Raw genomic sequence first — 27,048 nt, 5'->3', positions numbered from 1 at the left:
GCAGTGTTTCTAGCGTTGCAACACTTTGCTCCCCTTCTTCCTCTAGGGACTATTGCAGTTCAGACAGACAACATGTCTGTAGTCTGGTACATAAACAAGCAAGGGGGAACCAGGTCTTATCAGCTATGCAGAGAGGCCATGAGAATTTGGCAATGGGCGGAGTCCACGGGTCGCTTTCTGATCGCAACGCACATCCCGGGGTCATCCAACGTCATAGCCGACAGGCTGAGCAGAGCAATCCTGTTGCCTCACGAGTGGTCCCTCAAACAGTCAGTTGCGAAGAAGATTTTTTGCAAGTGGGGCCAGCCTTCCTGCGATCTTTTTGCGTCTCCAATGAACGCCAAATGCAGGAGCTACTTTGCCCTATTACCCCCTCCAGGGGAAGTCCCCAGGGACGTGCTGGTGCACGATTGGCCCTCGGGTCTCCTGTACGCTTTTCCTCCCTTTCCCTTGATTGCAAAGTTTCTGCAGAAAGCCAACAACCTACAAAGGACGATAATCCTCATTGCCCCATTCTGGCCTCGTCAAATTTGGTTCCCCTTTCTTTTGCAACACCGCATTCGGGGACCTTGGATCCTGGACCCAGAGCTAGATCTACTGACTCACTCGTCAGGGGTTCCTCACCCCTCTCTCGAATCACTCCATCTAGCAGCTTGGCTGCTCCGCTTCCCTTTTTAGCCAGGTCTGATTCTCTTACACCGGCAGTTCAGAATATACTAGTGGCTTCTCATAAAGCTTCCACTACAAAGACCTACACTAGTAAATGGAAGCGTTTTGTCTTCTGGGCAAACTCACATCATTTGGACCCTGTCATAGCTCCGTTAAACAAGATCTTGGAGTTTTTAACAGAATTGTTCCATCAAGGAGCTTCTCCTGCCACTTTAAGAGTGCAATTGGCTGCCATTTCCAACTTTCATGTGGAAGAAAGTGGGGCACCTATTATGGCTCACAGACTTTGTAAGGCCTTTTTAAAAGGATCTTTCCATATTAGACCACCAGTTAGAACTCCTACATCACCTTGGAATCTGAACCTGTTATTATCCAAATTGATGTTGCCCCCTTTTGAACCAGCCTCCTCTTGTCCATTGAAGTATTTATCGTGGAAAACTCTCTTCTTGGTAGCCATTACATCTGCTAGGCGAGTGTCTGAGCTTCAGGCTCTTTCTATTAAACACCCTTATTTGATCTTTCACTCTGACAGAGTATCTCTTTGCACTAATCCATCCTTTCTCCCCAAAGTTTGCTCTATCAAAAACATTAATCAGTCCATTGAATTACCTACCTTTTTCAAGAATCACTCTAATAAGTTTGAGTATATGTTACACAAATTGGATGTCCATAGACAACTCAGGTTTTATTTGGATAGAACAAAGGATCACAGGAAATCTGATCAACTTTTTGTAGCCTTTGCTGACAGCAGAAAAGGTGTAGCGGTTACTAAACGAACTCTTTCCAAATGGCTAACTGATTGTATTATATACGTTTATGATTCTTCAAATCAAACTTTATCTGTCAAACCTAAAGGACATTCTACAAGATCAGTGTCTACATCCCTGGCTCATGCAGCTCGCCTACCATTAGACACGATTTGTGCAGTTGCTACTTGGGCTAAACCACATACATTCATCTCTCATTACAAAGTGGACAGGGTTTCTAGGGACAGGGCAACCTTTGGTTCCACTGTGCTCAAGAACGTTCTCCCGTGAGTTCCTCAGGAACATGGAGCTAGGGACGCTACCCAGGTGTAAGAACAAACGGCGAGATTGAACACTCTCACATATAGAAGTTATGTCCTTACCATAACGTTCCATGTGGAGTGTTCATATCGCCTTTGTTCTTACATTCCCACCCTCCCACCCTCAGGAAGAACGTTCAATTTGGTACCTGGTCTGGAGTATTCTGCTTCTGCATTTGCAGTGGTTGTATATGTATGATGTACATGTGTATATATATATATATATATATATATATATATATATAGATGATTTCTTGCTTTATGTAATTTTTGGCATGAGTGTGCTCTCTCTGACTGCTGGTTTGCTTGCAAACTAGATCTGAGGTAAAGGCAGAGGGGGATTGTGGGTATTAGGTTGTCTCGAGCTTCTTCTCGATGCAGAGCTTGCAAGCGGCCGACACGGAGCCGAGGATCGGCTCCGAACCCATGTGTAAGAACAAAGGCGAGACGAACACTCCACATTGAACGTTATGGTAAGGACATAACTTCTATTTATATTATTTAAAGCAATTTAAAATTCATGTGCAATGCCTACATTTAAATTCAAATATGCATAAAATATATTTTCTCTATCTGCTATATAAAACATTTGAATGACTAAATTACTTTACATGCTAAAGGTGTCCTCCTGTCCATAATGTTTCTTTATTCTTTATACTTTCCTTAACATGTTACTAACAAAAAAAAAATATATATATATATAGAGGACCTTAAAATTGTAAGCATATGTGTGTGTGTGTGTGTGTGTGTGTGTGTGTGTGTGTGTGTGTGTGTGTGTCTGTATATATATATATATATATATATATATATATATATATATATATATATATATATATATATATATATATATTTATATGGGAGCCCTTCATTTGTTCGAACTTTCAAATGTTCGAAACTCATATGGCTGGCACCATATGAGCGAATGTTTGAAAGGCCGACAAATAATAGTGGAGATCCTGCTACAATGTGGGACTGGGAAATTCCCCTTTCTTGTACTGTAGTGCAATCTTGGAGTGAGAATATTTAAGTAGCAGGGGGTGTCGGGGGTGCAGTGGGGCTTGCTTCCATGCATAACACAGTTTTACTCTGTTTGCAGGTAGGTAAATGGTTCTATTTCAGGATGTCGGTCTTTTGGAATGTCGATCATATGGTGTCGGCCATATGAAAGTCGGCATTCTGAATGGTTGACATTCTGAAGTAGACCTATATATATATATATATGAAATATAAATACATGAAATATAAATATATATATATATATATATATATATATATATATATATATATATATATATATATATATATATATATATAAATATATATATATATATATATATATATATAAATATATATATATATATATATATATTCACATGTACGCACACACACACATATATATATATCTATATATATATATATATATATATAGATATATATATATATATATATATATATATATACATATATAAATATATGAAAACATCATTCCTGCTCGGTAAACTCTGTTTGATGATCAGATGCATGGAAGCTGACTTATTTTGCCGTGATAGTGACAAGTGAGATTGTTACCTGTTGGATAGAATTTGCATACAACCCAGCACAGTGCAGAAAAAAATTAGTGTCTGTTTTCTTCCTATACAGTTCATTCTCAATGCATATGTATGTTTAACAAAAGTCAAACTGTTGTATCTTTATAGCCAGTCAGGCAAATAAATGCTCTCAGGCCATCATCTACCAGTGAAGAAACACATGCACTTTCTTCTCGTTTCAGACAGATCCATCTGTTCATCTAGTACTTATTTTACTGATCTTCAGAATTTATACATTTAAAATGGCTAATATGCTCCATTTTTCCAGCACATAGACTGGCAGTTAGGACAGCTCTTTCCAACTAGCCACCATCAGTTTTGAATTACTAAACATTGGCATCCAGCACTTTCTGCCTCATGCATCCCATAATTGCTACCATGAACTTTTAATATGTGTCACTGTATGATTTCAGATAATTCTCTCTTGGTCTATGAAAGTAGTTTACCTTTCCACAGCCCATTATTTTCCTGGTTGATACAACTGCCAATTAATTTTTTTTCATTTTCTTTCTTTGTCACAAAGAAAATCAGAATAATTCTGTTTGCTGATTCAAACTTGATGGCCCATCCACAGTGCTACCTTTTTTTTTTTTTAAATCTGGACAGTTCACATCTTCTTCACCCTGTAGCAAAATTTATTATATTGTAGATACATCTTTCTCATTAAGTTGCATCATCATTTTCACTTCTGGATCAAGCTGTAGTCTCTGAGTGAACCACATTCTTCATGTCCTGCTTAAAAATGTCTTTTCTCCAATTTCCTTTAATTCTATGACCATAATTGTATACACAATAGCAACATCAAACCTGTCTCGAACAAACAACTAGAATATTAATAGTAACACTAAATTTAATCTACACAAATTAAGCAATCGGATGAAGCATCCTACCATTTTAAGCACTGTGACATGGCATCCAGTCTGCATTTATTTTTTTATGTTTTCCTTTCACCCGTAGGAATTAAGCTTCATTCTCTGTTCTCTTACCTTGCTAATGACTGCCATTTTTTGTATGAAAAATTAAGAATAAAAATAATTTACTTTTTTATGTTTTCTTTACATTTATTTTTGCAGAACTCTTAATTTCAGAGCTAGTGTGCTATTTAAATGGATTTTAGACTGGTTCCTCCAAAAATCTGCTTGGCTAAAACAGGCGTACCATTTGCACTCATTTATTCATTTTTTTATGATGACGCTTCCTTTACCAAAATCATTGAAGTCTGAAAAGAAGGAGTTGCTTTGAGGTTTATCCCGATTTTGGGGAAAGGGTTTCTAGTCGGCTCAGTCACCTGTTTACCAGATCACCTGTTAATAAGCTGTATAACTGAAGATACAGTATGCTTTGTTTACCCTCTGCTTGTATCACATTGTTTTTATTTTAGGGTGAAGTTGGTGTTGTTGGACCAAGAGGTGAAGATGGCCCTGAAGGTCCAAAAGGTCGATCTGGTCCTAATGGAGAATCTGGTCCTGCTGGTCTTGCTGGTGAAAAGGTCAGTTTCTGATCATGGAAATGAAATTCTACTTTGATACATCTATCGTTATCTGTATCAATAGCAATGCTTAGTATTTAAGCTCACTTGTGAACAAAGAAGAGAGCACATGTTTGAGTCATCATGGCATGCAAGCTGTACTTAAGATGTTTCTGTAAGCAAAGAGGGACAGTATAGTGTATACAGTGCTATACCAAATGGTGGTTAGAAAAGCGCATTTCAATTTTTGTGGAATATTGTCACTGGATTACTAGTATAAAGAATCTGCTGTTCTTATCCAAGTGGTTTTGATATTCTTCATAAAAATTCTTATGCAAAATACGTCAATGTATGGTAAAAATGAAGGTACAGTACAAAGCAGGTTTTGAGTGGGAATATACAGGGCTTGACCAGTCAAGCTGTGTCTCCAGTGCAGTTCTTCTAACCTTTCATAATTTGTTTGATTTCTTTTACTCAGACTCAGTTTCTGATGATTCTGTCAGTCCTGCCATGGACCTCTTGATCCAGTTAATTCTGATGGTAACTATTCAAGTACATTTAGTAAACTCATATGTAGTAGCTGCTCAAAGATTTCCCAAGTCCAAACATTTATACAACAAAGGGTAGCGTTTGAGTGAACATATAGTCCAGATGTATTAGACATCATTCAAAGAGTTAGACATATCAGGAAAACCCCAGGCCCTAAAGGCGTGTAGCTCATCATGCAGGTTCACAGTTCCTAGCTTCAGCATACTGGTCACTGTCTATATGTAATTTTCATGTTGTTCTTGTGTTTCTATATTTTTTCGCTATGTACTATGATTTTCTTCCACCCACTCCCCTCCAACATGCTGCTTTATTAGGTCCACTGCAATGTTTATAAATGTAGCAAGCACCATGGCATAGAGGGATAAAACTCTGACTATAACTTAGGTTATGTGGGTTCATTTGGCAGCTTGGGCATCTGAGGTGCTGTTAGGAAAGATGGACATGACCATCCTTGAGGGGCAGGGAGAGTGACACATACATGGGACACACAAAACAATTATATTACACTTGTGGTGTCCAGGAAAACAACTGCAGAGTATTTCTTCATGGTAGGCATGGTGGCATGCCCACATCAGCTGCTTGTAGAATTGATAAGTGGATCAACACCCCACCTACAGGTTGACACTTGTGCAATGATAGGGTGGAGAACAAATAATAGGAAAACACTCCCAGGAATAGTTTAATGTAGACATGGGATACTTTCATCTCCTTGGCATCTCCAACTCTACTTTGGGTTTAATCTGGGGAAGTTTAGAAAGGATAAATAGATCAGGTGACCAAAAAAAGAGCACGGTTGTCCACTGATGGCCAGCTATGGAAAACAAAAAAACTGACATCTACTGCTTATCACAGATGCAATAATCCACACTTTAAATAGTAGATAAATCTTATCACATATGAATAAATGCAAAATTCAAATCAGTTTTAACAAGGCACAAGCATATTAGGAGATTTAAAATTAAACACATTTTAAGAAGATATGAAATTGACAAGATTATGAGAAGACTCTACTGTCTGCAAGGAAAAAATGTTAACAAATTCTAAATCGGATTTGTCAAGGAGTCAGTTACAAACTGTAAATTGAACCTAGTTGTCAGATCATAAACAATAATAAAACCTTCTTCAACTACTTCTGTAAAATGTAATATAAGAATATGGGATGAGATATATTGATAAAATACATTGGAACTGTGTCTTAACCTAAGTAAATGTCTAATTTCTGAAAAAAATGGCAACAAATTTAAATAGTAAAAAGAGAGGGAAACATGTTAAACATGTTAAACATGTTAAACTGCAAGGATAATATATAATTTATTACAGAAGATGCTGTAAAAGCAGTCTTAAATACATTTCAGAATACTAGCGATATAGCATTGGAATTTCAGCTGCCTTACTACAGATCAGGGATAACATTGTCAGACCTCACAATCATTTTAAGAATTAATGAAGGATAACTATATACCAGGAATTTAACCCTAATCAATTATGACTTTATTACTGTTTTGTCTGTTTAGCATTCCAACGTTGCAAAGTTACTTGAATAAAATGGGAGATCGCTTGCTTCTAATACATAATCAGTAAGGGTTTAACAATATTTGGATCTACCAGAACAGTTAACATCTCCTCACATGTAGTTGTAATAAAAAAAAGCTAAAACAAAGTAGGTGAACAATAACTGTTGTACAATTAAGTTGATTAAGACCTCATTAGTTAATGTATCGCTGAATGCCAGAACGGGAGAAATATTGAAACATAATCAGTCTAGTACTATAGCCCAGTGCTGTTTGGAATCTTCCTTTCACATGTAAGGTCAGCTGGAAGGTGGTATGTATGCAAATGCAATGGTGTTAAGAGTTTAGGTAGTTTAAACTCATGATGCACTGAAAACCTATGTTCAGCTTATAGAAGTGTAGTGTCTTGGAGAAGACTACAGTTGATTTGAACAATTAATGAACAATTTCTTAAAATAAATATTTTCATAATCTTTGCTTACTTGTTCTAGCTATTAATGTTAGGAGATCTCCCATAAGTATGGCATCAGTGTGATCTTCCAGTCCCCCATATCTGGTCTTAGCACTCCCAAAATGCTTTTACATTTATTTATTGCACTGTAGGATTGCAGTATGTGTGAGTATGTTTTTCATATGCATGGCAGAAGTTATGTAAAATGCTATGGTGGAAATTCTCCTGCAGAAAGTACTTTCTTAGAAGTATCTTCCACTGCTTGACTTTATGTGTTTCCCAGCTTTAAATCAATGGCTTTGCTGTAAGCTTCTTATTTTCAACTTATTCACCTTTTGGCTAGAGCATCCCTTGTGAAATGCACTGGTGGAAGCTGTGAGCTAAGACATTTTCACCACAATTACAGTGCAGTGCACTACTTCGTAGGACTCATGTCTGCCACACAGCAGATGTCATTTAAATTTGATGACTAATTCCGACCCTTCCTCCTGAGTGGGGTAAGTTATCCTTGACCATTCACTGTCATTGCTTCCACCAACTGCATCCTTCAGAATCTATTTCTGGTACTTAAACTTGATCAAATGAAACATGGTCAAAGCTTTCTCCACAGAGGATGCACAGCGGGTTTGTATTATCTTATCGAAGAGGCATTACAGTGACTGCCTCTTCATCGACTCCTAAAGAACGAACCGCCAGTTACATGAACAGCCGATTCAGGGTTTTTTTTCCTAAGGAAAAAAATCGTTGATACGGCCAGAAATGAAAGGGGCAAATTCACACTGATGGCCAAGCGATTTATTTTCCCCAAGGAAAAAAAAAATTCACTGAATCAGCTGTTTGTGTAACTGGCAGTTCACTGTTTAGGGGTCAATGAAGATTCATTTGCTGTAATGCCTCTTTGATAAGATAACATAGACCAGATGCAACAACCTTCATTTTGCTCAGAATGTTTCTTTTTGGGATAGCACTAAGAATACTAAATGGGATATCAGCACAATCCTGGAGAAATAGCTGTTCTACTTGTATGACATTGATTCAGCCAGCTGTATTGTACACTGTAACCTTTGTACGTACCTAATGAAATGCTTGTACAACTATAGAAAATTCAGAGATTTCTCATAAGAAAACAGTGGTAATGTAACTTTTAAGGTATATGTGTTGGTTAAAGGAGGTGTCACTCAGTGTCGTATAGATCACTGAGTGTACAATTGTGTTTTGCTGTCAAAGCATTTTCAGGCTCACTTCTTTTTTTAAACTACTGTTTTTAGATAATACATCTCATGGTATAAAACAAAGTCCGACAGCTTGCAACTAAAACTTAGTATAAACAGTGGAAAATATCAATTTGTGACATAGTATCTAGTTAGGAGTGTCAGTGGTACTGCAGGGCGCACACTCACCACTAGTGTAAAAGGCTGTGGGTTCTTTTCCCAAACTAGGTAGATTGATTGCTGGCACTGCAGTCCAGACAAAGAGGGTGCTGCACTCCTGATTATGTCATCCTTTGGTCCCATCTGCTTGAGTTATTGGTAGCTCATGTGGATCTAAAAGATCCCGTAGCAACCTATCAAAAAGAGTAGTGAAAGCTCAGATGCATGAGACAAATTTCCCTTAGTAGTAGAAATACCACCTTGATTCTCCCCTGAAAAGAGGCTACTAGCCTAGTGTCACTTACCTGGTCAACAAATGTAAATAAGTTGTTGAATAAGCTACCACTCCCATGTTAAACAAATTTGTCTGTCTGCTTTTAAGAAATCATTGCATGATTTTAAAGTTGGTATCTGACACACTGATGACATTAGGTCATTCAAGCTTTTAGGAACTCATTTTTTTACAAGCTTAATAGACATACCTGTGAACTTAAGAACCTACCTTTGAAGCCCCCAAATCACTACTGGGAAGTAGTAACGAAGCCATCATGAATCGCTCTTTTTGTATGGCTTCTCCTACAGATTTGGGTTACTTATAGCCCACTACCTTTTCACTAAGAGGACCTTGTGAGAGGGATTATAAAAATGTAGATGACTGTTCTCATGCTGTTCATAAATAGCTATTCTGCTTAGACTGGAAAATGTTATTCCAGCCGTGGGACTTGGTTTAAAGCGCTAGACTGTGGCACTTTGCCAGGCTTCACTACCATTGCCTAAGTATGACCCTTTCTTGAGTATTCCACAGAGATGGAATATAACATAATTCAGTAGTATTTCCATGGATGTTGTTTCTGCTTAGCTAAATGCTTTCCCTGTCAGCACAGGTTATACATTCAACACTGATGTTTTACAGATAGCATTGCCCCCTATTTTCTTGTCTGGCTTTCTCTCAATTGCACTCTTACTTTGTATCTGTCAGTCAATGACTGCCTGAGGACCTTGTCTGAGCACTGAACATGTTTAACCAATTATATAGAGAACATTCCACTATTGAACATATATTAAGGTTAAATTCCTCAGTGGCATAGAGTTTTCATATATAACACTGGAAGAAAGATTGTCTGGTAGAATCTGCTTTTGTGTGACTTTGACATCAATTTATGTAATTATCACAAAAATAAATTTTAACTATAGCAATTTACCAACCTACCTCAGTGCCTTAACTATCAGATAAATACCAAAAATGCATAAGGTAGCAGCAAAACTTATTTGATCACTGTCACACAAAGTCTCAACATATTTTTGGCTGCTACTTATAATGCAAGCAGTATTGAATTTATTGATTTTTTACAGATATGTCTGAAGTGTTGGAACTATGACATATTCTAAACATTTTGCATTTTGCTAGCTCAAATGATTGCCATTTAAACATCACTGGCAAATAGCATGATTATTTTATTTAGGTAATTGTAATTAGCTGATATAACACATTTATCATAGCTTCAACAAGATTTAATCATATTTTTGAATACATTACAGCTGAGGAAAATAGAATGAAATACATATTGTTGTACAGAAAGAAGGATGTTTTACAAACATAGACAGCATGTCCTCTAGTTTGTATTGGCAGTTTTAATCAACACCAGTGTTTCTGATACAATACCCCACTCCAGTATTCTTGACAAAATCAGCGAACTAGGCATAAATCCTTTCACAACTCGCTGGATTGCCAGCTGGCTCATAGATAGGACCCAAGAATGGATGGGTGAGGCCACCTCCACCAAGAGATTGGTCACCAGTTGAGTACCACAGGACTCCCTGCTCAGCCTGATCCTATTTGTCTTCTGGTTTTTTTTTCGAGGTCAAGGCTAATGTCAAGGGCATCTGGCTCACCAAGTTTGCAAATGACTGCAAATTGTGAGTTATCATAGGTTTTCCCCATGATGCCAACATCCTGCAAGATGGTCTATCACAGATAGATGACTGGTGGCAAAGTCACTGATAAAAACTCAATGCAAAAAAGTGTATTATAGTGCCTTTTGAGATAAAGCCCACCCAGGCTAATTACTCCATCAATAAGACACCCCTTAGAGTTGATCCAGTAGTCTGAGATCTGTGAACATGTATAGACAGTAATCTGGCCTTTGACCAACATGTAGCCAACGTAGCAAGAAAATCATTCTATGTCACCCCAGCTTATAAGTAGGGGTATTTATTCAGGTCCAAGGAAGTCATAGTGCCACTTTACTCAGACCCATCATTGTGCACAATGCCCCATTCAACGTGTACCTGACTAAACGCATGCAACAGTTAGAATGCCCACAGAGGTTCCTTACCAAGAGAATCCAGGGTATTAACACATTGTTCTATACATATTGCCTTAAAACCCTATTTCTATACTCAGTCTCTTACAGGTTACTTAGAGGTGATCGATGCCTGGCAAATAAGGAAACCACAGATCCAGTCCAGATGGACCTTTTGCACATCCACAAAATGAATAGCATCAGAAACATTACAACCAAAGACTTAAACTCTACTTGCAACATAAATAGAACATACTACTGAATGCAAAAGACACTGAAACCACTAAGCAGAGACACACACAGACTATTTATTTTATTTATTTAGTTTTTGTTAACCGGGAAAGTCCGACTGGACGATGTCCGTTTTCAGCGGAGGCCCGGGGAGAAAACCTCCATTACACAACAAAAAAAGGTCATTGTAACATCATTTGTATACAAACAGTAGTACATCACAGCAGTACAAATTTAAAATATTATACAAAGGGAAGGAAGACATCCAGTATTCACCATTTTTCTATATAGTGAGAGATGAAAGACAGAAAGAGAGTCATACGAATTATTGACCTTCTACATTTCGTATCAAGTGAGATGGAGAAGAAGTTCCAAAAGACAGATCGGACATCACAGCAGTATATACATTAAAATGGTATTTGACTACCATGCTGATAGTATACAAAGTGAGGTACATGCTTTCGTTCTACTTGACTAGTCTAGTGAGAGATGGAAAGCCATACTGATTAGCAATCATTGCTGCAATAAAATGCTTAAAGACTGTTTAAAGAAATACTTAAAAGCTGTTTAAAATTTAGTTGCAGTGATAACTGGTTAATTTGTAATTTGCAGGGATTTTAAAGTGAGGCTGGGGTGTAATGGTTTTTGTATTCTGATGAAGTTTCTATTGGAGAGAAATGAAAGTACTAAATAAATAAATAGAACATGCTGGTAAGACAGATATGTGTTTCAAAGGATCCCTATGCTCTGGAATAGGCTCCCCAGCCATGTGAAGCAAGGTCAATCCCTAAGCCTATTCAATGTAACCCTGAGCATTGGATGGGAAATCAAAAATTCACCCTGTCTGATAGACAGGCTGACATTAAGAATTTTGTAATTAACACACACCCCAAACTAAACCTTTAGCAACCTCCTAACTAACATACCCATCCAAATAGATGTCCATGTTACATAGGGACACAGCTGGGCTGGGTTGTGTAGCTAGCCTTATAAAGGCCACGGTGGTTGTTAGCCTAGTATATATCTATGAATCTATGAACCTATTACAGTTGGCTTAAATATATATACTGTTTAGGTATGTTAACGCACAGTACAGTGATGTGTGGTCTCTTGCCATAAATGACTTTTACTTTTCTGCTAATTTTCACCTGCACATACAGAAAATATAGCTCTTGATCATAACCACTCCCCTACTGTAATACTACTCTAAATGTGTAGCTTAAAACACTAATACAGTATGGTTCTCAATAATGCAATAAAAATGGAGAGAATCATTTATTTTCCTGCTGGTGGCTGAAGATTGCACTTTTGAGTCTCAGTCTCCTGTGTTCAACCCACCGAGTATGAAAGTTCCTGCACTGAAAATCATTGTTGGTGAGTTCTGCAGGAAGTGATACCCTTTGCAGGGGATACTGAAAATCATTGTTGGTGACTTCTGGGGGCAGTGATACCCTTTCCAGGGGGCACAGAAAAGCATTGTTGGTGAGTTCTGGGGGCAGTGATACCCTTTCCAGGGGACACTGAAAAGCATTGTTGGTGAGTTCTGCAGGAAGTGATACCCTATACAGGGGACACTGAAAAGCATTGTTGGTGAGTTCTGCAGTATGTGATACTCTTTGCAGGGGACACTGAAAAGCATTGTTGGTTAGTTTGCAGTAAGTGATACCCTTTGCAGGGGACACTGAAAAGCATTGTTGGTGAGTTCTGCAGGAAGTGATATCTTTTGCAGGGGACACAGAAAAGTATTGTTGGTGAGTTCTACAGGAAATGATACCCATAGCTGTCAACCAGTCAGGGACAAATACAAAAATAATCAAGGACAATCAGGGACACTTTTAAAATATTAGTTCTATTAACTTGAGACATTCATAGGTTCCTAGGTTCATAGGTAGGTACTAGGCTATTGGCCGTAGGGCCTATATAAGCCTAGCCAAATAGTACCCTGGCTTTCGCCACCTAAAAAAATTATTTTCCTGTGCCCCTGTCGAGCAGAGCCACAGAAGTGATCCCCGGGGTGAATTTCCTATGTCCCATCCAATCATCAAGATTTTTCTTGAAGAGTGCTAATGAGGAGCTTTGTTTGATATAGATAGGTAGTTTGTTCCAGAGTATGGGAAGTCTCTGGGGCAAGAATCTATCCCTCCAGCATGTTCTGTTTATTGTGGTGACAAGGTATAGCTCCCTAGAGCATCTAGCTCAGAGGGATTGGGATTTCTTTAAGTGGAGCATGTCCAACAACTCTGGGTTTGACATAACTTTGTATGTTAGGCGTCTGAGTAGGCGATATGCGATGGAGTAAAGCTGGAGATTTTTTTAGATTGTCTGCATAGGGCATCTGTTTGAGGCCAGTAATCCTCTTTGTGAGGTATTTTTGCGGCCTTTCCTGTTGTTGTAGATGTCTTGTGAGGTACATACCGAAAGGGGTGTTGCACTCTATAATTGGTCTAATGAGTGATGAGTAGAGGGGAACAATGACCTCTTTTTTCCTGGATGAGAAAAAGTTTGTGATGAGGTGTGCCACATAGAAGGATTTCCTGACTACTGTGGTGATGTGATTATCAAAGGAGAGACTACTGTCCACCTGTGTCCCAAGGTCTGTTATCACACTTTCAGTGTTAAGTAGACTACTACCTATGTGGTAGTTCATGGGTACAGAGTTTTTACCAAAAGGGATGACAATGCACTTTTTGGTATTGAGCATGAGGCTATGGCTTTGACTCCAGGCATCTGTCTCAGTGAGGCCCTTTTGTAGGATGTCCACATCGTTAGAAGTTTTGATTATGGCTCCTAGTTTGCAGTCATCTGCAAACTTTGTTAGCCAAAGACCTTCTGTGTTAGCCTGTACTTCAGAGAAGTAGATACCAAACCGGAGAGGATCCAGGACTGAACCCTGTGGTACTCCACTTGTCACTGGTCTGAAGTTGGATTTATAGTCTGCTACTTTCACAGTGTAGGTTCTGTCAGTGAGCCAGTTGGCAACCCACTTTGTGATATAGGGATTTATACCTAGTTTATGAGTTTATCTATAATTCCAGAGTGGTGGATGGTGTCGAAAGCCTTGGCGATATCTAGATCGGCTGTGTGTACCATCTTCCCCTCGTCTACGGCGTTGCTGACCACTTCAAAGAAGTCTATCAGGTTTAGGAGACATGATCTTCCTTTTACAAACCCAAACTGGGTAGGGTCCAGAGTTTGGAGGTTAGCAATGTCATTCTTTATAAGCTCCATGATGATACGTTCCATAGCCTTACAGACCAGGCTCATCAGGCTAATGTGGCAGTAGTTCCCGGGGTCTGTGGTGGCTCCGCCTTTGTGGAGTAGGATAACTGTTGCTGTGCACCATTCAGTGGGCACAAAGCCTGAGGTGAGGCTATAACCGAACATGGTACTTAGGTGGGGTGCCAGTTCGTTCTGTAGTTCATGTAGAGCACAGCCTGGGATGTTGTCATGTCCCATGGATGCTGTGTTCTTGGCTTTGGAGAGTGTGTTTTTTACCTGTACTGCCATGATTACAGGAACTTTGCATTCTTCCAGTGTATAGATGGGCCCTTTAGGGGTGAGAGAGGGGTAAAGTTAGTACTGAACCTATCTGCCAGGATGTTGGCAATATCAGTTAGTTCTGTATATTTAGTGCCATTGTGCTGTAACTCAGAGCAGATCTGAGGATTGCCATTGAGATTCTTGACATAGCTATATAATGTGTTGTGGTTCACTTTAGAATCAGTGGTGATTTTGTTTTCGTAACTAGCTTTGGAGGATTTTATGAGGGATCTCAGCTTCTTACTGAGGCTGACCAGGGAGTTCCTCCAATCATGGGATTTTACACTTTTTTGCAACAGTTTCACTCTTCTGTTGTAGAGTTTGTTTATAGCAGGGGACCACCAGATTGACTTCCTTTTTTTGGAGGATAGCATCTTGGTTCTGTTAGGGGATTGCACGATTCATGCACTCTTGTAAGTGCTTATAAAGTGCATTTGTATAGGATTCAGCAGTCGTACCACTATGGTCCGTCAGCATGGGTGTCGTGAAGTTTGCCACTTCTGTCTTTAGAAGCGTGAAGTTGGCTTTGGAGAATTTTTTTTTCCCTAATGGGGGGGTGTGGGTGGTATGTGGATGTCTAGGCTGACTAGCTTGTGGTCGGATCTGACCAACAAGGAATTGACCTCTGGTGTGGAACACTGGTTAGCCATGTTGGTAATGACCAGGTCTAGGATATTGCTGCCCCTGGTGGTGGTGTGGATAAGTTGATCCAAGGAGTTGGAATTTATGAATTCCAGAAAACATTGAGCATAAGAGTTGGCACATGAGTAGTTTTTCCATTTAATGGTGGGGTAGTTGAAATCTCCCATTATTAGGTTGTACCCTAATATTTTCCAGTGTATCAAGAAATGAGGAGTGGGAATCCTGGGGCATGGTGGGGGATCTGTAACAAGCTACAATTTGGATTGCAGCCTTGCTCAGACTTAGTTGCACTTGGATAATCTCAGATGCATTATGCTGAGCAACTAGCCTGGAGGTGTGGGTATCCTTAATGAATATGGACACGCCTCCGCCTTTATTGTTTCGGTCCGGGTTAGGTGGCAGAAAGGTGTGGTATGAATTATAGCCTGGTAATGCAGGGGTTCTCTCTGGAGCATTGAATCAGGTCTCTGTCACTGCACATATGTTGATGTTCTCCATTTTAAGGAGTGCCTCAAGTGAGTGCATTTTGAGGTTTAGACTTCTAGCGTTGAATAGCATTACCCTCAGATTTTGCTTGCTTGTACCTGTTATGGTGGTAAATTTGTCATTCAACCTTGCCTAAAAAAGGCACTATAGGGGTGGCAAAAGCCATAGCCAGTATCCAAAATCCAAAGGGCCTCAGGTGCAGGCCATCTGTCGCAAAGCATCATGGTTTGTCGATTATGTCATCCCCGGCAGACAGATACTGGATCCCCTTAGAATGACACCAGAAGCTTAGCCAATTGTTGAAGTCAGTCATTTTGTCCTTATACTGTGGTATCATTCTGGGTGAAGGCAGGATGCTACTCAGGGCTAGGGTCATACCTGCCTGGGCTACAAGATTGGACACCAACATGGACAATGACAGAGTCATATTTGTACTTTTTGTGGAGTGACCTGAGTGCGTGTGTTATGTGGCAGATCCTGGCACCTGACAGGCAGCTGACAGTAACTTTCTCCTTGATTAGCCTGGTGAGTGGAACATCAGTTTGCCCGACTATAGAGTCACCTATGACTAGAGTGTTGGGTACTTTGTTGTGCCTTATGGGATTGAGTTTGTGGGCTATGTGTCATTTGGATTGTGTTGGAGCTTGAGGTTGCTTTCGTTTCTGCTTTCGAGGTCCCTGTTGCTTGGGTAGATTTTTATTGAGAGCCTCCTTGAATGTAGGTGTGTGTTTTGTGTTTCTATCTGTGTGTTTTGGTGGTGTAGGTTTTGAGGGACTATGTGATGAGTGTGGTGTGGTGCAAGTGTTTACCTTCTCCTCTTGACTGGCTAGTCCAGTCTTGGGTGAAGAGAGCTTTGCTTCCAGTTTGGCTATATAAGTTCATCTCTCACAGGTTGTAGTGTTGGATGGTAGGAGGAGAGGGTTGTCTGTGTACATGAGGCAATTGCTGCATTGCCCCAAGATGCGCAGATTCATCAGGTAGACAGAATAAAACACCGGGAACTGACCCTTAGACATGCCTGGATAGGTGCTTATTTATTAAGTACTAAAAACTGTTTTCCTCTAGACAAGTGAGGAACGTTGAGTGCTGTAGTAATTTTTAGCTTATTTAGTGCTTACAATGAGTTCTGAACAAGTGCTAAGCTCAAAGAAACAGATTTGAGTGCTGAAACTAAAAAACTGGCTTGTTCTAAGAAACAAAATTAAGCTAGAAGGCTTCCCTCCAACACAGAAAGGCTTGGGGGCTCAGAAGCTTACAAACAGTCCTGGATACAGCAAATCTGTATCTGGACTAGATGACTTACAGGAAAGGCTCATATTGACAGAACAAGACAAATTACTAAACATATTCTGAAGTAAAAGAAGTCTATAACTCTAATTATTGTCACTATTTATTAATTATAAGACCCCTAACTGGGAAAAGCCGAAAAGACAAACAACAACAAACAACAATTACATCTTCCCCAAAAATCACCAATTTTAGCAGGGATTAAGAGGGACAGACCTACAATTTGAGTAAAAATAAGGGACGTCTCTGAAAATCAGGGAGGGTTGAGAGGTATGGTGATACCCTTTGCAGGTGATTTGTTGCTGAGTTCTACAGGAAGTGATACCCTTTGCAGGGGACATTGGAAATCATTGTTGGTCAGTCCTGCAGGCAGTGTTACTGTTTACAAGGGAACTTCCCCTTCTTCAGTTTGGTGCAGCCATGGAGATGGTTTGTATAACTTCTGGTGTGTGTGTGTGTGTGGGGGGGGGGGGGGTTGCAGGGATTTGCCCAACTTCAAAAACGCTTAAAATAGTATTTTTGGAGACTTTTTTTTGGTGAAAGTTTTTCAGAGATTCCACCCCTTGGTGTATTCAGTTTTCATAGTTTTTCATAGTTTTCATAGTACAATCAAAAATATTATTTTGGCTTATAAGAGGAACAGCATCCGTTTAACCACTCATTTTTTTCTGCGGTTCTATAATGTAGGACTGGTAAAAAATGATTTGAAATGTATTACTTATTTTTTTACTTTTGAAGGTTCACTCTGTATTTAATTACTTTTTTATTTAATACACATTAGTACATTTTTTGAAATGTTATTAATGTTGAATGAATATTGAAAAGAGTGATGGGGAGAGGCAGACTCCCTTAGATAACAGATATTTAGTGCACATAAGAAGAGTGAGAATGGTTTGCTACCTACGTTATAATGTAGAACACTGACATTTTAGTCAATATAGCTAGAGGAGTAAATGTAATGGATGCTCATATTGTTTTATTTTATGCTGCAACATCTTTTTCACCCTAAAACAAAATGCTATCAAAGTCAAGACTTCCTATCTAAGATTATTTCCTATCTCTCTGATTCAGCTCACTGGCAGCTGCTTGGTAAAAGTAACTGCAGCTTTACTTGAAGTTACCCAGCTGTGCCATGTAATTAGAGTTGTTTAGGTTTATAGCTTATGTCCAATCATTATTGGTGAACTCATCAGTCATACATATAGCGTGTATAACTCCAGAAAACACAGCTACAACCACAGTCAAGATGAAAACTCTTTTTTCACACGTCCATACATTAATGCACCATGGTTTCTTTAACAGTATTACACCTGTGATCAAGTTGTTTAAAGAAGTGATTTTGTTTTGTTTTATTGCATTGACAAACAAGACTTCTATGCCTTATCTGTAATACTGTACATTGAAGAAAAGGGCACCACCATGATTGCTCACATGGCATTTAATCAATGCATTATACATATTTAACATATCTAATATAAAGCAGCAACACTCCAAATGTTGCACAACACTTTTAAATAATTTGTTTTTGCAAGGTACACACCACAACAATGGGACAAGTCACCATACCCATTATCTCTGCACATACATACTTTGAGGTCATACAAGGTTGGGGAAAATGGAGAAGCTGGAAACAAAAATAAAACTCATGTTCTTCCTTTTCTGTGTCCCCTGGATAGGGTGTCACTGCCTGCAGAACTTACCAACAATGCTATTAAAGGGTAAGTACATTGCATAGTTTCTTGGCGTTAACATTCACCTTAGGGAGTCTCAGAATATTGTTGCAGAAAGATTGCAAGGTTTCTGTAAATGATATACTGGCCCTCTGTATATTTTTTTGGCTTGCCCGTTATTCGAGAAGCACCAGATTCGGGTGATCATAAAGGACTTTTTTTTTGCTCACCAGCTTAGGGTTCAGGAGAATAAATGGGTAGGGAAAATTTGGCTTGCTCCTTGTACAGGGAGCACCATATTGGGGAAAGGAACTTTTTTTTTTTTGGCTACGCAACTTAAAGTTGGAGGACAGCACCAAGTGTGAGAAATGCAAGCTACAGCTTTGGTTTTGACATACTAGAATATCAGTATATCATTTACAGAAACCTTGCAATCTTTCTGCAGCAATATTCTGAGACTCCCTAAGGTGAATGTTAATGCCAAGAAACTGTGCAATGTACTTACCCTTTAATCGCTTCAGAGAATTTTATCTACATTTGGTTTGGAATTGTTGATCATGCAAAGAATGATTTTTTTCTGTAATGTGCAGGCATGGGATGGAAAATGCCTGGAGGCTGAGCAGGAAGAAGTGACAGCAATTTTCCCAAAGGAAGATGTGATAGCAATGTTCCTGTAGGAAGACTTGACAGCAATGTTCCCATAGGAAGAAAAGACAGCAATGTTCCCATAGGAAGAAGTGACAGCAATTTTCCAATAGGAAAAAGTGACAGCAGTATTCCCATAGGAAGAAGGGAGAGCAATGTTCCCATAAGAAGAAGTGACAGCAGTATTCCCATAGGAAGAAGGGACAGCAGTGTTCCCACAGGAAGAAATGACAGCAATATTCCCATAGGAAGAAGGGACAGTGGTGTTTCCATAGGAAGAAGTGACAGCAGTATTCCCATAGGAAGAAGGGACAGCAGTGTTCTCATAGGAAGAAGTGACAGCAGTATTTCCATAGGAAGAAGGGACAGCGGTGTTCCCATAGGAAGCATTCACACAGACTGCAGCCAGTTTTCAGCTCAATGTCCAGTGTTGTAGGATTTTTGGGTCCATATCTCTCTGCTTCTAACCTCAGGCCACTAACCCTCCTGTCCCTTAATTAACATGTTAATTCCTTCATTCATTTCCCTACAAGTGATAAAACTCTTGGTCATCATAGAGGAAGTCATAAAAGCTGTTTCTAGTTTTGGCCCTAACTTTACCCTGGTGGATGACATGTGTACCTGTGTCACTGCTGGGGCATCCTATGCCCCCTCCCTTAAATGTGAATGTTTCCACATTTGACTAATTAATTTCTCAGTAACTGTAATTGGCTGTACCTTAATAGGCTACCTCCCCATGTTTATAAGCTATATAAGTGCCATCTTCTTATGTAAGGAACTACATATGTGTTAACTAGCTGCCACAGTTAAATAGCATATTTGTTCCTCATACATTCCAAAGACATGCAGTAGGTAGACTGGACACTCTAATTTGGTCATAGCTGAGTGTGTGTGTGTGTGTGTGTGTGTGTGTGTGTGTGTGTGTGTGTGTGTGTGTGTGTGTGTGTGTGTGTGTGTGTGTGTGTGTGTGTGTGTGTGTGTGTGTGTGTGTGTGTGTGCTAGTGAGTGGTATGAATGAAGTACTGCAGCAGGGCTAGCCACGTGGTGGTGTAAACCTTGGTTTGAGATGATTGCCATTGCTGGAGTGACACCCCGACCCCATGTGCAAAATGGGAAAAGGGGTTGAGGATGGATGGATGGATGAATGTAGACTGAGAATTATGAGGTATGCATTTGGCATAATGGTAAGGTCTTCACCTTATAAGCACTAAGTACAGGGTTTGATTCTGAGATTAAGATGGGCAGTTAACCTCATATTCATCTATGAGCCTCTAGCATATTTATTTATTTGTTTCATTACTTGGGCAGTGGGATGACCTGTAAGGACCCATTCAGGCACTGCCTGGACCATGACAGTATTATAAGTAAGAATAACAACAATAAAAAACAGTGAGTGGCATGACTGAAATATAAGCTGTAGAAATAAACATAGAAAAATGAGCACAGTACAAACATTTTAGATTTAACTTAAGCCAGGATAACATTTAAATTTCACAAAACAATATGCAGATTACATGACTGCCACATTGCTTGTAATATGCAGAATATATTTTAAAAAAATCAGAGGAAAAAAAGAGCATCCAAAATGGCTGTAGTAGTACATATGAAATACGTATGAAAAACAATTCAGTCAGAGAGATAGTGCTGAATATGGAAAGTAGCTGTATGTCAAGGATCTATTGTAGTAGAAAACTGAAATTCTAAACTAAATAGCTTGCACAAGATGTAGGCCTGTGAACCTCAGAACTGTAAAGTCCTCTGACAGGAACGTGACAAGAGCAGGTTGCCTTTTTCTTTAATGTAGTGTTTTAGTTCTATACCTTAACAAAAGATTACTGTTTAACAGCAGATGTTCAAGCTTTAGACGCTAACAGATGAAACAATATGCATATCATAACCAATATTGACTGCCATTAAGGACTGTCTAGAAATCAATGCATGTGTTATCTTTTTACTTAGGGAAAACTTGGAGTACCAGGATTACCAGGATATCCGGGAAGGCAAGGTCCAAAGGTAATTATATTTTCTCTCTCCTCACTTTTACTATTGCAATGAATCCCCTTTTATTAAATCATTTTAAGATATATGTTATATTACTTTGATCAAATTGTTTTTTATACTATGAATCTGAATTTCAGAATTTAGGAGAAAAAGCAATGGTTATACATAGCTATTTTATCTGGTTAACTGAATTAAGTCATGGTTAGGCATATATTGATCTACCAATAACAACACATCCAGGACTGATTACTACTAAATGCAACTGATCTTTGCTTCTATGAACCATTTGAATTTAAAGATGTTTAATGACATTTTTACAATTTCAAGGCATTTTATATTGTTGTCATCCAGATGTGCGAAAGCTGAGGGCTAGATGACAAGCATTTGGTCCAAATGCACATTTGTTGAAGAAAGTTGCTGTGGCTGGGACCCTTGCCCATGGTGGCAATAGTCACAGAATTAATTAAATCAAATCTCCATGGTGCAAGGGCCAAAGCTGACTGCATAGGGATGGTTGTGCCCCCCAGCAAAATGATGGAATTTCAAAAAAGAATCTTCTGACTTTGCTTGCATTTTATTCACTTGTCAAATGATTTGTATGTGCTGCTCCACATTCTTATTGCTAATCATTGGCCAATGTCTTATCATCTATCAGTTTGTCATTATAGCATGATACATCACAGTTTACTTTCTTGCAGTTGTAGCAAAGGTAGATAGGGCCGAGATGATTCAGTCCAGGTCAGGTCTCCTTTGGTAAGGTTCATCACAGCCTCTGTTTTATAACTGATAGCCAAACTCATTACAGTCAAAACCTGTACTTTTTTCACAGGCAAATAAATCACTTTTTATAGAATAATAATAATAAGTAACTAGGGATTAGCTGTTATTTTGGCTTGTTGAATGTATCCAGATTTCTGGATTCAATTTATACATGCTCTAATTAGAAGGTTCTTGGCTAAACCTCTTATACTTGACAAAAAGCAACCCCTTCTGGAAAAGGCTTTTAATTCTTTCGTATAAAATCATTCTCAGTCTGAATTTCTTCATTATTATATATTTACATACACCTTTATTTATTTAGTGAGAATCAGTAGTTAAAATACATTTGAGATTCAGTTGACATCCACAGATCAAGACAAGGGACAATTACAAGTTCAGTCTGACAAAGCTGCTATGCAAATAATATATAATATTTACTTAATAGCTGATATAATAGCACTTCCTGATTAAAACAAATTTATGTTTTATGCATTTTATTCCAGTTATTTGTTATATATTTCTATAGGACCAGCATGTGTCTAGAATGCATAGTTTATAAATAGATGGCTGTTATTTCTTTAAAAACTGTGCAAATTCATGGCTATCCTACAGGTAGATGAAGCATGAACTCTCAGGCTTCAACTGCTTGACAATCAGGTTTCCTCTATAGGAGATCAGTGCTGGTGACTTGTGCCAGAAGGGATTCCCTCTTGGGGAAATTTCCCACTTTTTTCAGTAAGTGTGACCTCAGAGTCGGTGTATATGGATAAGTTCAGGGAATGTGGAGGGACTGTTTTTCAGCAAGTTCTTTTTGGGGAATGCAGTTTGGGTATTCTGATCCTCAGTGCATTTGCTTTTGTCTAGTCATAGTGGAAAACAAATTCATCATGATTCTAAAATATTTTTAAAATTGCAACAGTGAAAATGACCAAAATGCTTACAGATATTTTAAAATAAAATATAGGCTTGAGCAAGCATTGTTATTATTAGTATTACAGATGTTAGTGTTGTGTTGTTTATCCTATGGAACAATTTTCTGCAAACAAATGTACTACAACCTTTAACAAAGCAACCTGACTCCTGAACAGTATTGTTGCTAATGTATTTTTCCATATATTAATGTAATTATTTAATGGGACCCCACCTGCTGTGCTGTACATCCCTTTTTCAATTTCTACAAAGCTGAAAACAGATGAGGACAACTTGGTGAGGCCCCTTCCTGACAATAGTGGTGGCTTTTCAGATTTTGTCTTCCCTTAAAACCTGCTTCCTGCAGTTATCCTGTAGTGCTATCAGAACCATTCTGGAACACATGCCTAGCATACAAACACCCTTGCTAGTGCATGATCTGCCTGTATTCATTTTATTTTGCATGTCTGACCTACAGATTATGACCTCCAATGAGGAATGCAACAAATCAGGAAAAATCCAACGCCATCCACTCAAGAGAGTCAGACAGAGCTGTTCTGTCATTCTCCCACTTGTGCTTTTGTGCTTACTTTGATACTCCAATGTAGGGGTCATCAGCTTCATAGATAGTAACTATCTACACATATGGGACATCATTTCCAATAACACCTTTCCCAGTGTTCCAATGAAACTCAATCAGTATCTAAACTGCCATACTCTGCTTTTAGGTTTTACAGTTAGGCATCACTGTAAAAATATGTCCTCTTACTGATTTATGGAGTTTTCATTTAGAAAATGTTTTTTTTGCAGGCTGTATTAGCTGAGGTATCCAAAGCAATTCCAGCTTCAACTCTCATTGTGAACAGCTGAGTAAATCATCCGTTTACATTTTGTCATCACACCATTTTGAGAAGCAGGGCTCTTGGTTATGTAGCTGATTTCAGAGGTCTCATTGGAAGTTTAAATAAATATACGTACTGAAAAGTACCACAAAATGGCATTTGATCTTTCTCCAGTAGCCTGGCAGACATCCCAGTCTCTATCACTCTGAGAGACTTTAACATCTGGTAATATAATTGGTATATAGACTTGATAATAAATAATAGTCAACTTCTGGCACTATTGAATGTTACTGAAGCCTCAGATATTTTATTCATGTTTGCATTTCTGTAACACCAAATGTATGTTAAATAATTCCAAGTAATCTGTAAAAGAAAACTGGAGTAGAACACTAAAAAAAGATTATAAACCATTATGTGGCCACAGCCATCACTCATTCATGTGAGTGAGCTACTTTTTTATTTTTTCCTCACCCCTAGATTCTTGAATACCCCTAGATTCTTGAATACTCCTAGATTCTTGAATACTCTGCATGAAATACAGAAAAAAATGTGAAGACTGTGGATGAATATTTATAATATCTTACGTGAGTGGCATTCCCTGTACTGGAAATGTCAGGAGCTACTCCTTACAAGATAAACACACTAGGTTCAACCCCGTTTTTAGGCATGACCAAGAAGCACTGTTTGTCATGTGACTTGTTCTGAGTATCACAGAAGGCAAATGGGAAGGGAGGAGGCTCTTTAGCAGTGCAGAGCTTTGATCCCCTCCATTAAACTTTTCTCTGAAATCATCACTATTTAGAGAAATGAGAAATACTTCCTTTCTGGAAAAAAGATGAGTATTTTCCTTTTTCCTTTGCCTTTCTTGGAGAAATTTGAAGAAAAAAAAAAAAACAATTTCAGTACAAAGAGTGTGAACTTCTTTCGTGCAACATTTATCATTCAGCAGAAGCCATCACTCCCCATTTAGATAAAAAAAGACATATTTTTAAAAAGAGCTTAAAATAGTTTGCATTTATGAAGTGACGATTTAAAAAGGTGCATGTTTCTCATAAGCTACTTTTATAAATTTTATTTTGTTTACATAAAGTAACTATGTTCAAACATGTTGATATTTTAATGCACTCAGGATGCAAATGTTTGCGGTAAGGTCCTTTTTGCTTTTTCATTTTTTTTTCATTTTTATTTTTACATGAGTAATTTTGTGATCAGTTGTGTTAGTCTGTCTTGCCTGTTGTGGGTAAAAACTTTCATTATTGCTTAGAATGTTATGAGTCTAGGCTGCAAATCAAGTTGCCCTTTTTCATAATATGCCTCTTTATTTCCATATCTTAGGGTTCAACTGGATTCCCTGGATTCCCAGGTGCCAATGGAGAGAAGGGTGCTCGAGTAAGTTAATTTTTAGTAAGACTGCAGTGCCTAATTTTGTGTTTTCCATGAGCAGAACAGTTAGAAGAAACTAAGATGTATTGCTGGATGGAATTCGAACTATGTTTGAGAGAAATGTGCTCAAGGCATAACACCTGTAATATGTTTAGGAATCCTCTGTTGATATACTGATAGCATAGAGTCAGTACACATTATTTAATGAAGGGAAAATTAGTATAGCGAACAGGGTTGTACTAGCTACAAGACAGAAAGGACACTGCACAATAGTCACTAAACATCATCTTTGCACAAGAATTCATGCTGATAAATCTTATCTGCTGATGTGGAAATCTGTTTCATTTTACAGTAACAGCAATCAGCTATTGTAGAATGTTAGAAATATACACTAGTAATTGCATTTCTAGCTTCAGTATTTTTTACTTTAGTGTACATTGTTACAATGTTAAAAAACAATCTAAAATATTTTGTATTAAAGATAAATCATAATGCTGTCCTTTACTATCATAAAATGGAGATTTATCTTTAAGATGCCCATGAATACAAGTATTAAAATAGTTTCTGATGCAGTAAACAGAGTACAGAAGTTACATTTCCTGTTTGTTAAGAAAGCAGTGTTAATATTACCTAGGATTCAGAGAGATAATCACTGCCATGCGACCTGGTTAACATTGGTGCCAATTAGTATGACAGCAAAAATGTCTGATTCTGAGACAAGGTAAAGTTACACCATGAAATACATCATTAGATAATTACTGTGTCTCTGGGTTGAGCATTGCACTGTTAGATCCAATCACACTTGTGTTCCTGCGCTGACTTATTTTTATTTATTTATTTTTTTATTTTATTTTACATTTGTTAACCAGGATAGTCCAACAGGATCGAGGTCCATTTTCAGCAGAGGGGAGAAAAGCTCCACAGTTTATTAACAATAATTAAAAGCAGAGGGATAAACAAGCAAGCATAGAACAAATGAACAAGTGAGATATTAAAGAAGGCATAATTTATGTGATGCATGGACATATCCAGTTTTTAGTAAGATGAAGTTTGAGTATTTGAAAGTTTGGGTGGAGGAGGCAGAAGTAATAGAAGTAGGGAGATTATTCCAGACTTTTGAGTGGTTATGCATCAAAGTTGTACAGGTTCCTCTCATCTTCAAGACACACACACACACACACACACACACACACACACACACACACACACACACACACACACACACACACACACACACACACACACACACACACACACATACACACACACATACACACACACACACACACACACATGTATATATGCAATACAGGCAATAACAATACCACCATAGAAGATATCCTCTGCTGGCTATCACTAAACCTGCCCCACGAAACCATTATCCTAGGTGATTTTAACACAGATTGGAACAGCTGTTGCAGCAGCCAACCTACCACCCTCATTAACCTATTTGGTTTCTTTCAAATCATTACCTCCCCTACCAGGATAAACAAGCCCAATAAGAAAGAAAGTACCTTGGATTGGATTCTCATAAAAAAACATCCCCACATATATGAATCTGGAACCCTCCCTGATGATATTAGTGACCACTCACTTACCTACATTATCAGGCATAAAACCAATGCCTCCATTCCACCCACTGTCAAGTCCATTAGATCCAAGAAAAACTTTAACCCT

General features: G+C 38.4%; 1 protein-coding gene across 7 annotated transcripts in view; it reads left to right on the top strand.

The window, feature by feature from the left end:
• Positions 1 to 27,048, top strand: part of COL11A1 (collagen type XI alpha 1 chain) — a 625,054-nt gene that overhangs the window by 374,643 nt on the left and 223,363 nt on the right. For all 7 annotated transcript variants that reach the window (XM_044085726.1, XM_044085723.1, XM_044085729.1 and 4 more), the window contains 3 exons: positions 4,706 to 4,813; positions 21,437 to 21,490; positions 25,324 to 25,377. In XM_044085726.1, coding sequence (XP_043941661.1) covers positions 4,706 to 4,813; positions 21,437 to 21,490; positions 25,324 to 25,377 — 216 coding nt within the window. The remainder of the gene's footprint in view (positions 1 to 4,705; positions 4,814 to 21,436; positions 21,491 to 25,323; positions 25,378 to 27,048) is intronic.

The sequence above is a fragment of the Protopterus annectens genome, chromosome 10.part0, assembly GCF_019279795.1.
Source record: "Protopterus annectens isolate FY-2018-M chromosome 10.part0, PAN1.0, whole genome shotgun sequence".
Classification (NCBI taxonomy): Eukaryota; Metazoa; Chordata; order Ceratodontiformes; family Protopteridae; genus Protopterus; species Protopterus annectens.
Note: the sequence above shows the minus strand (reverse complement) of the source record. Positions and strands in the feature narration are given on the sequence as shown.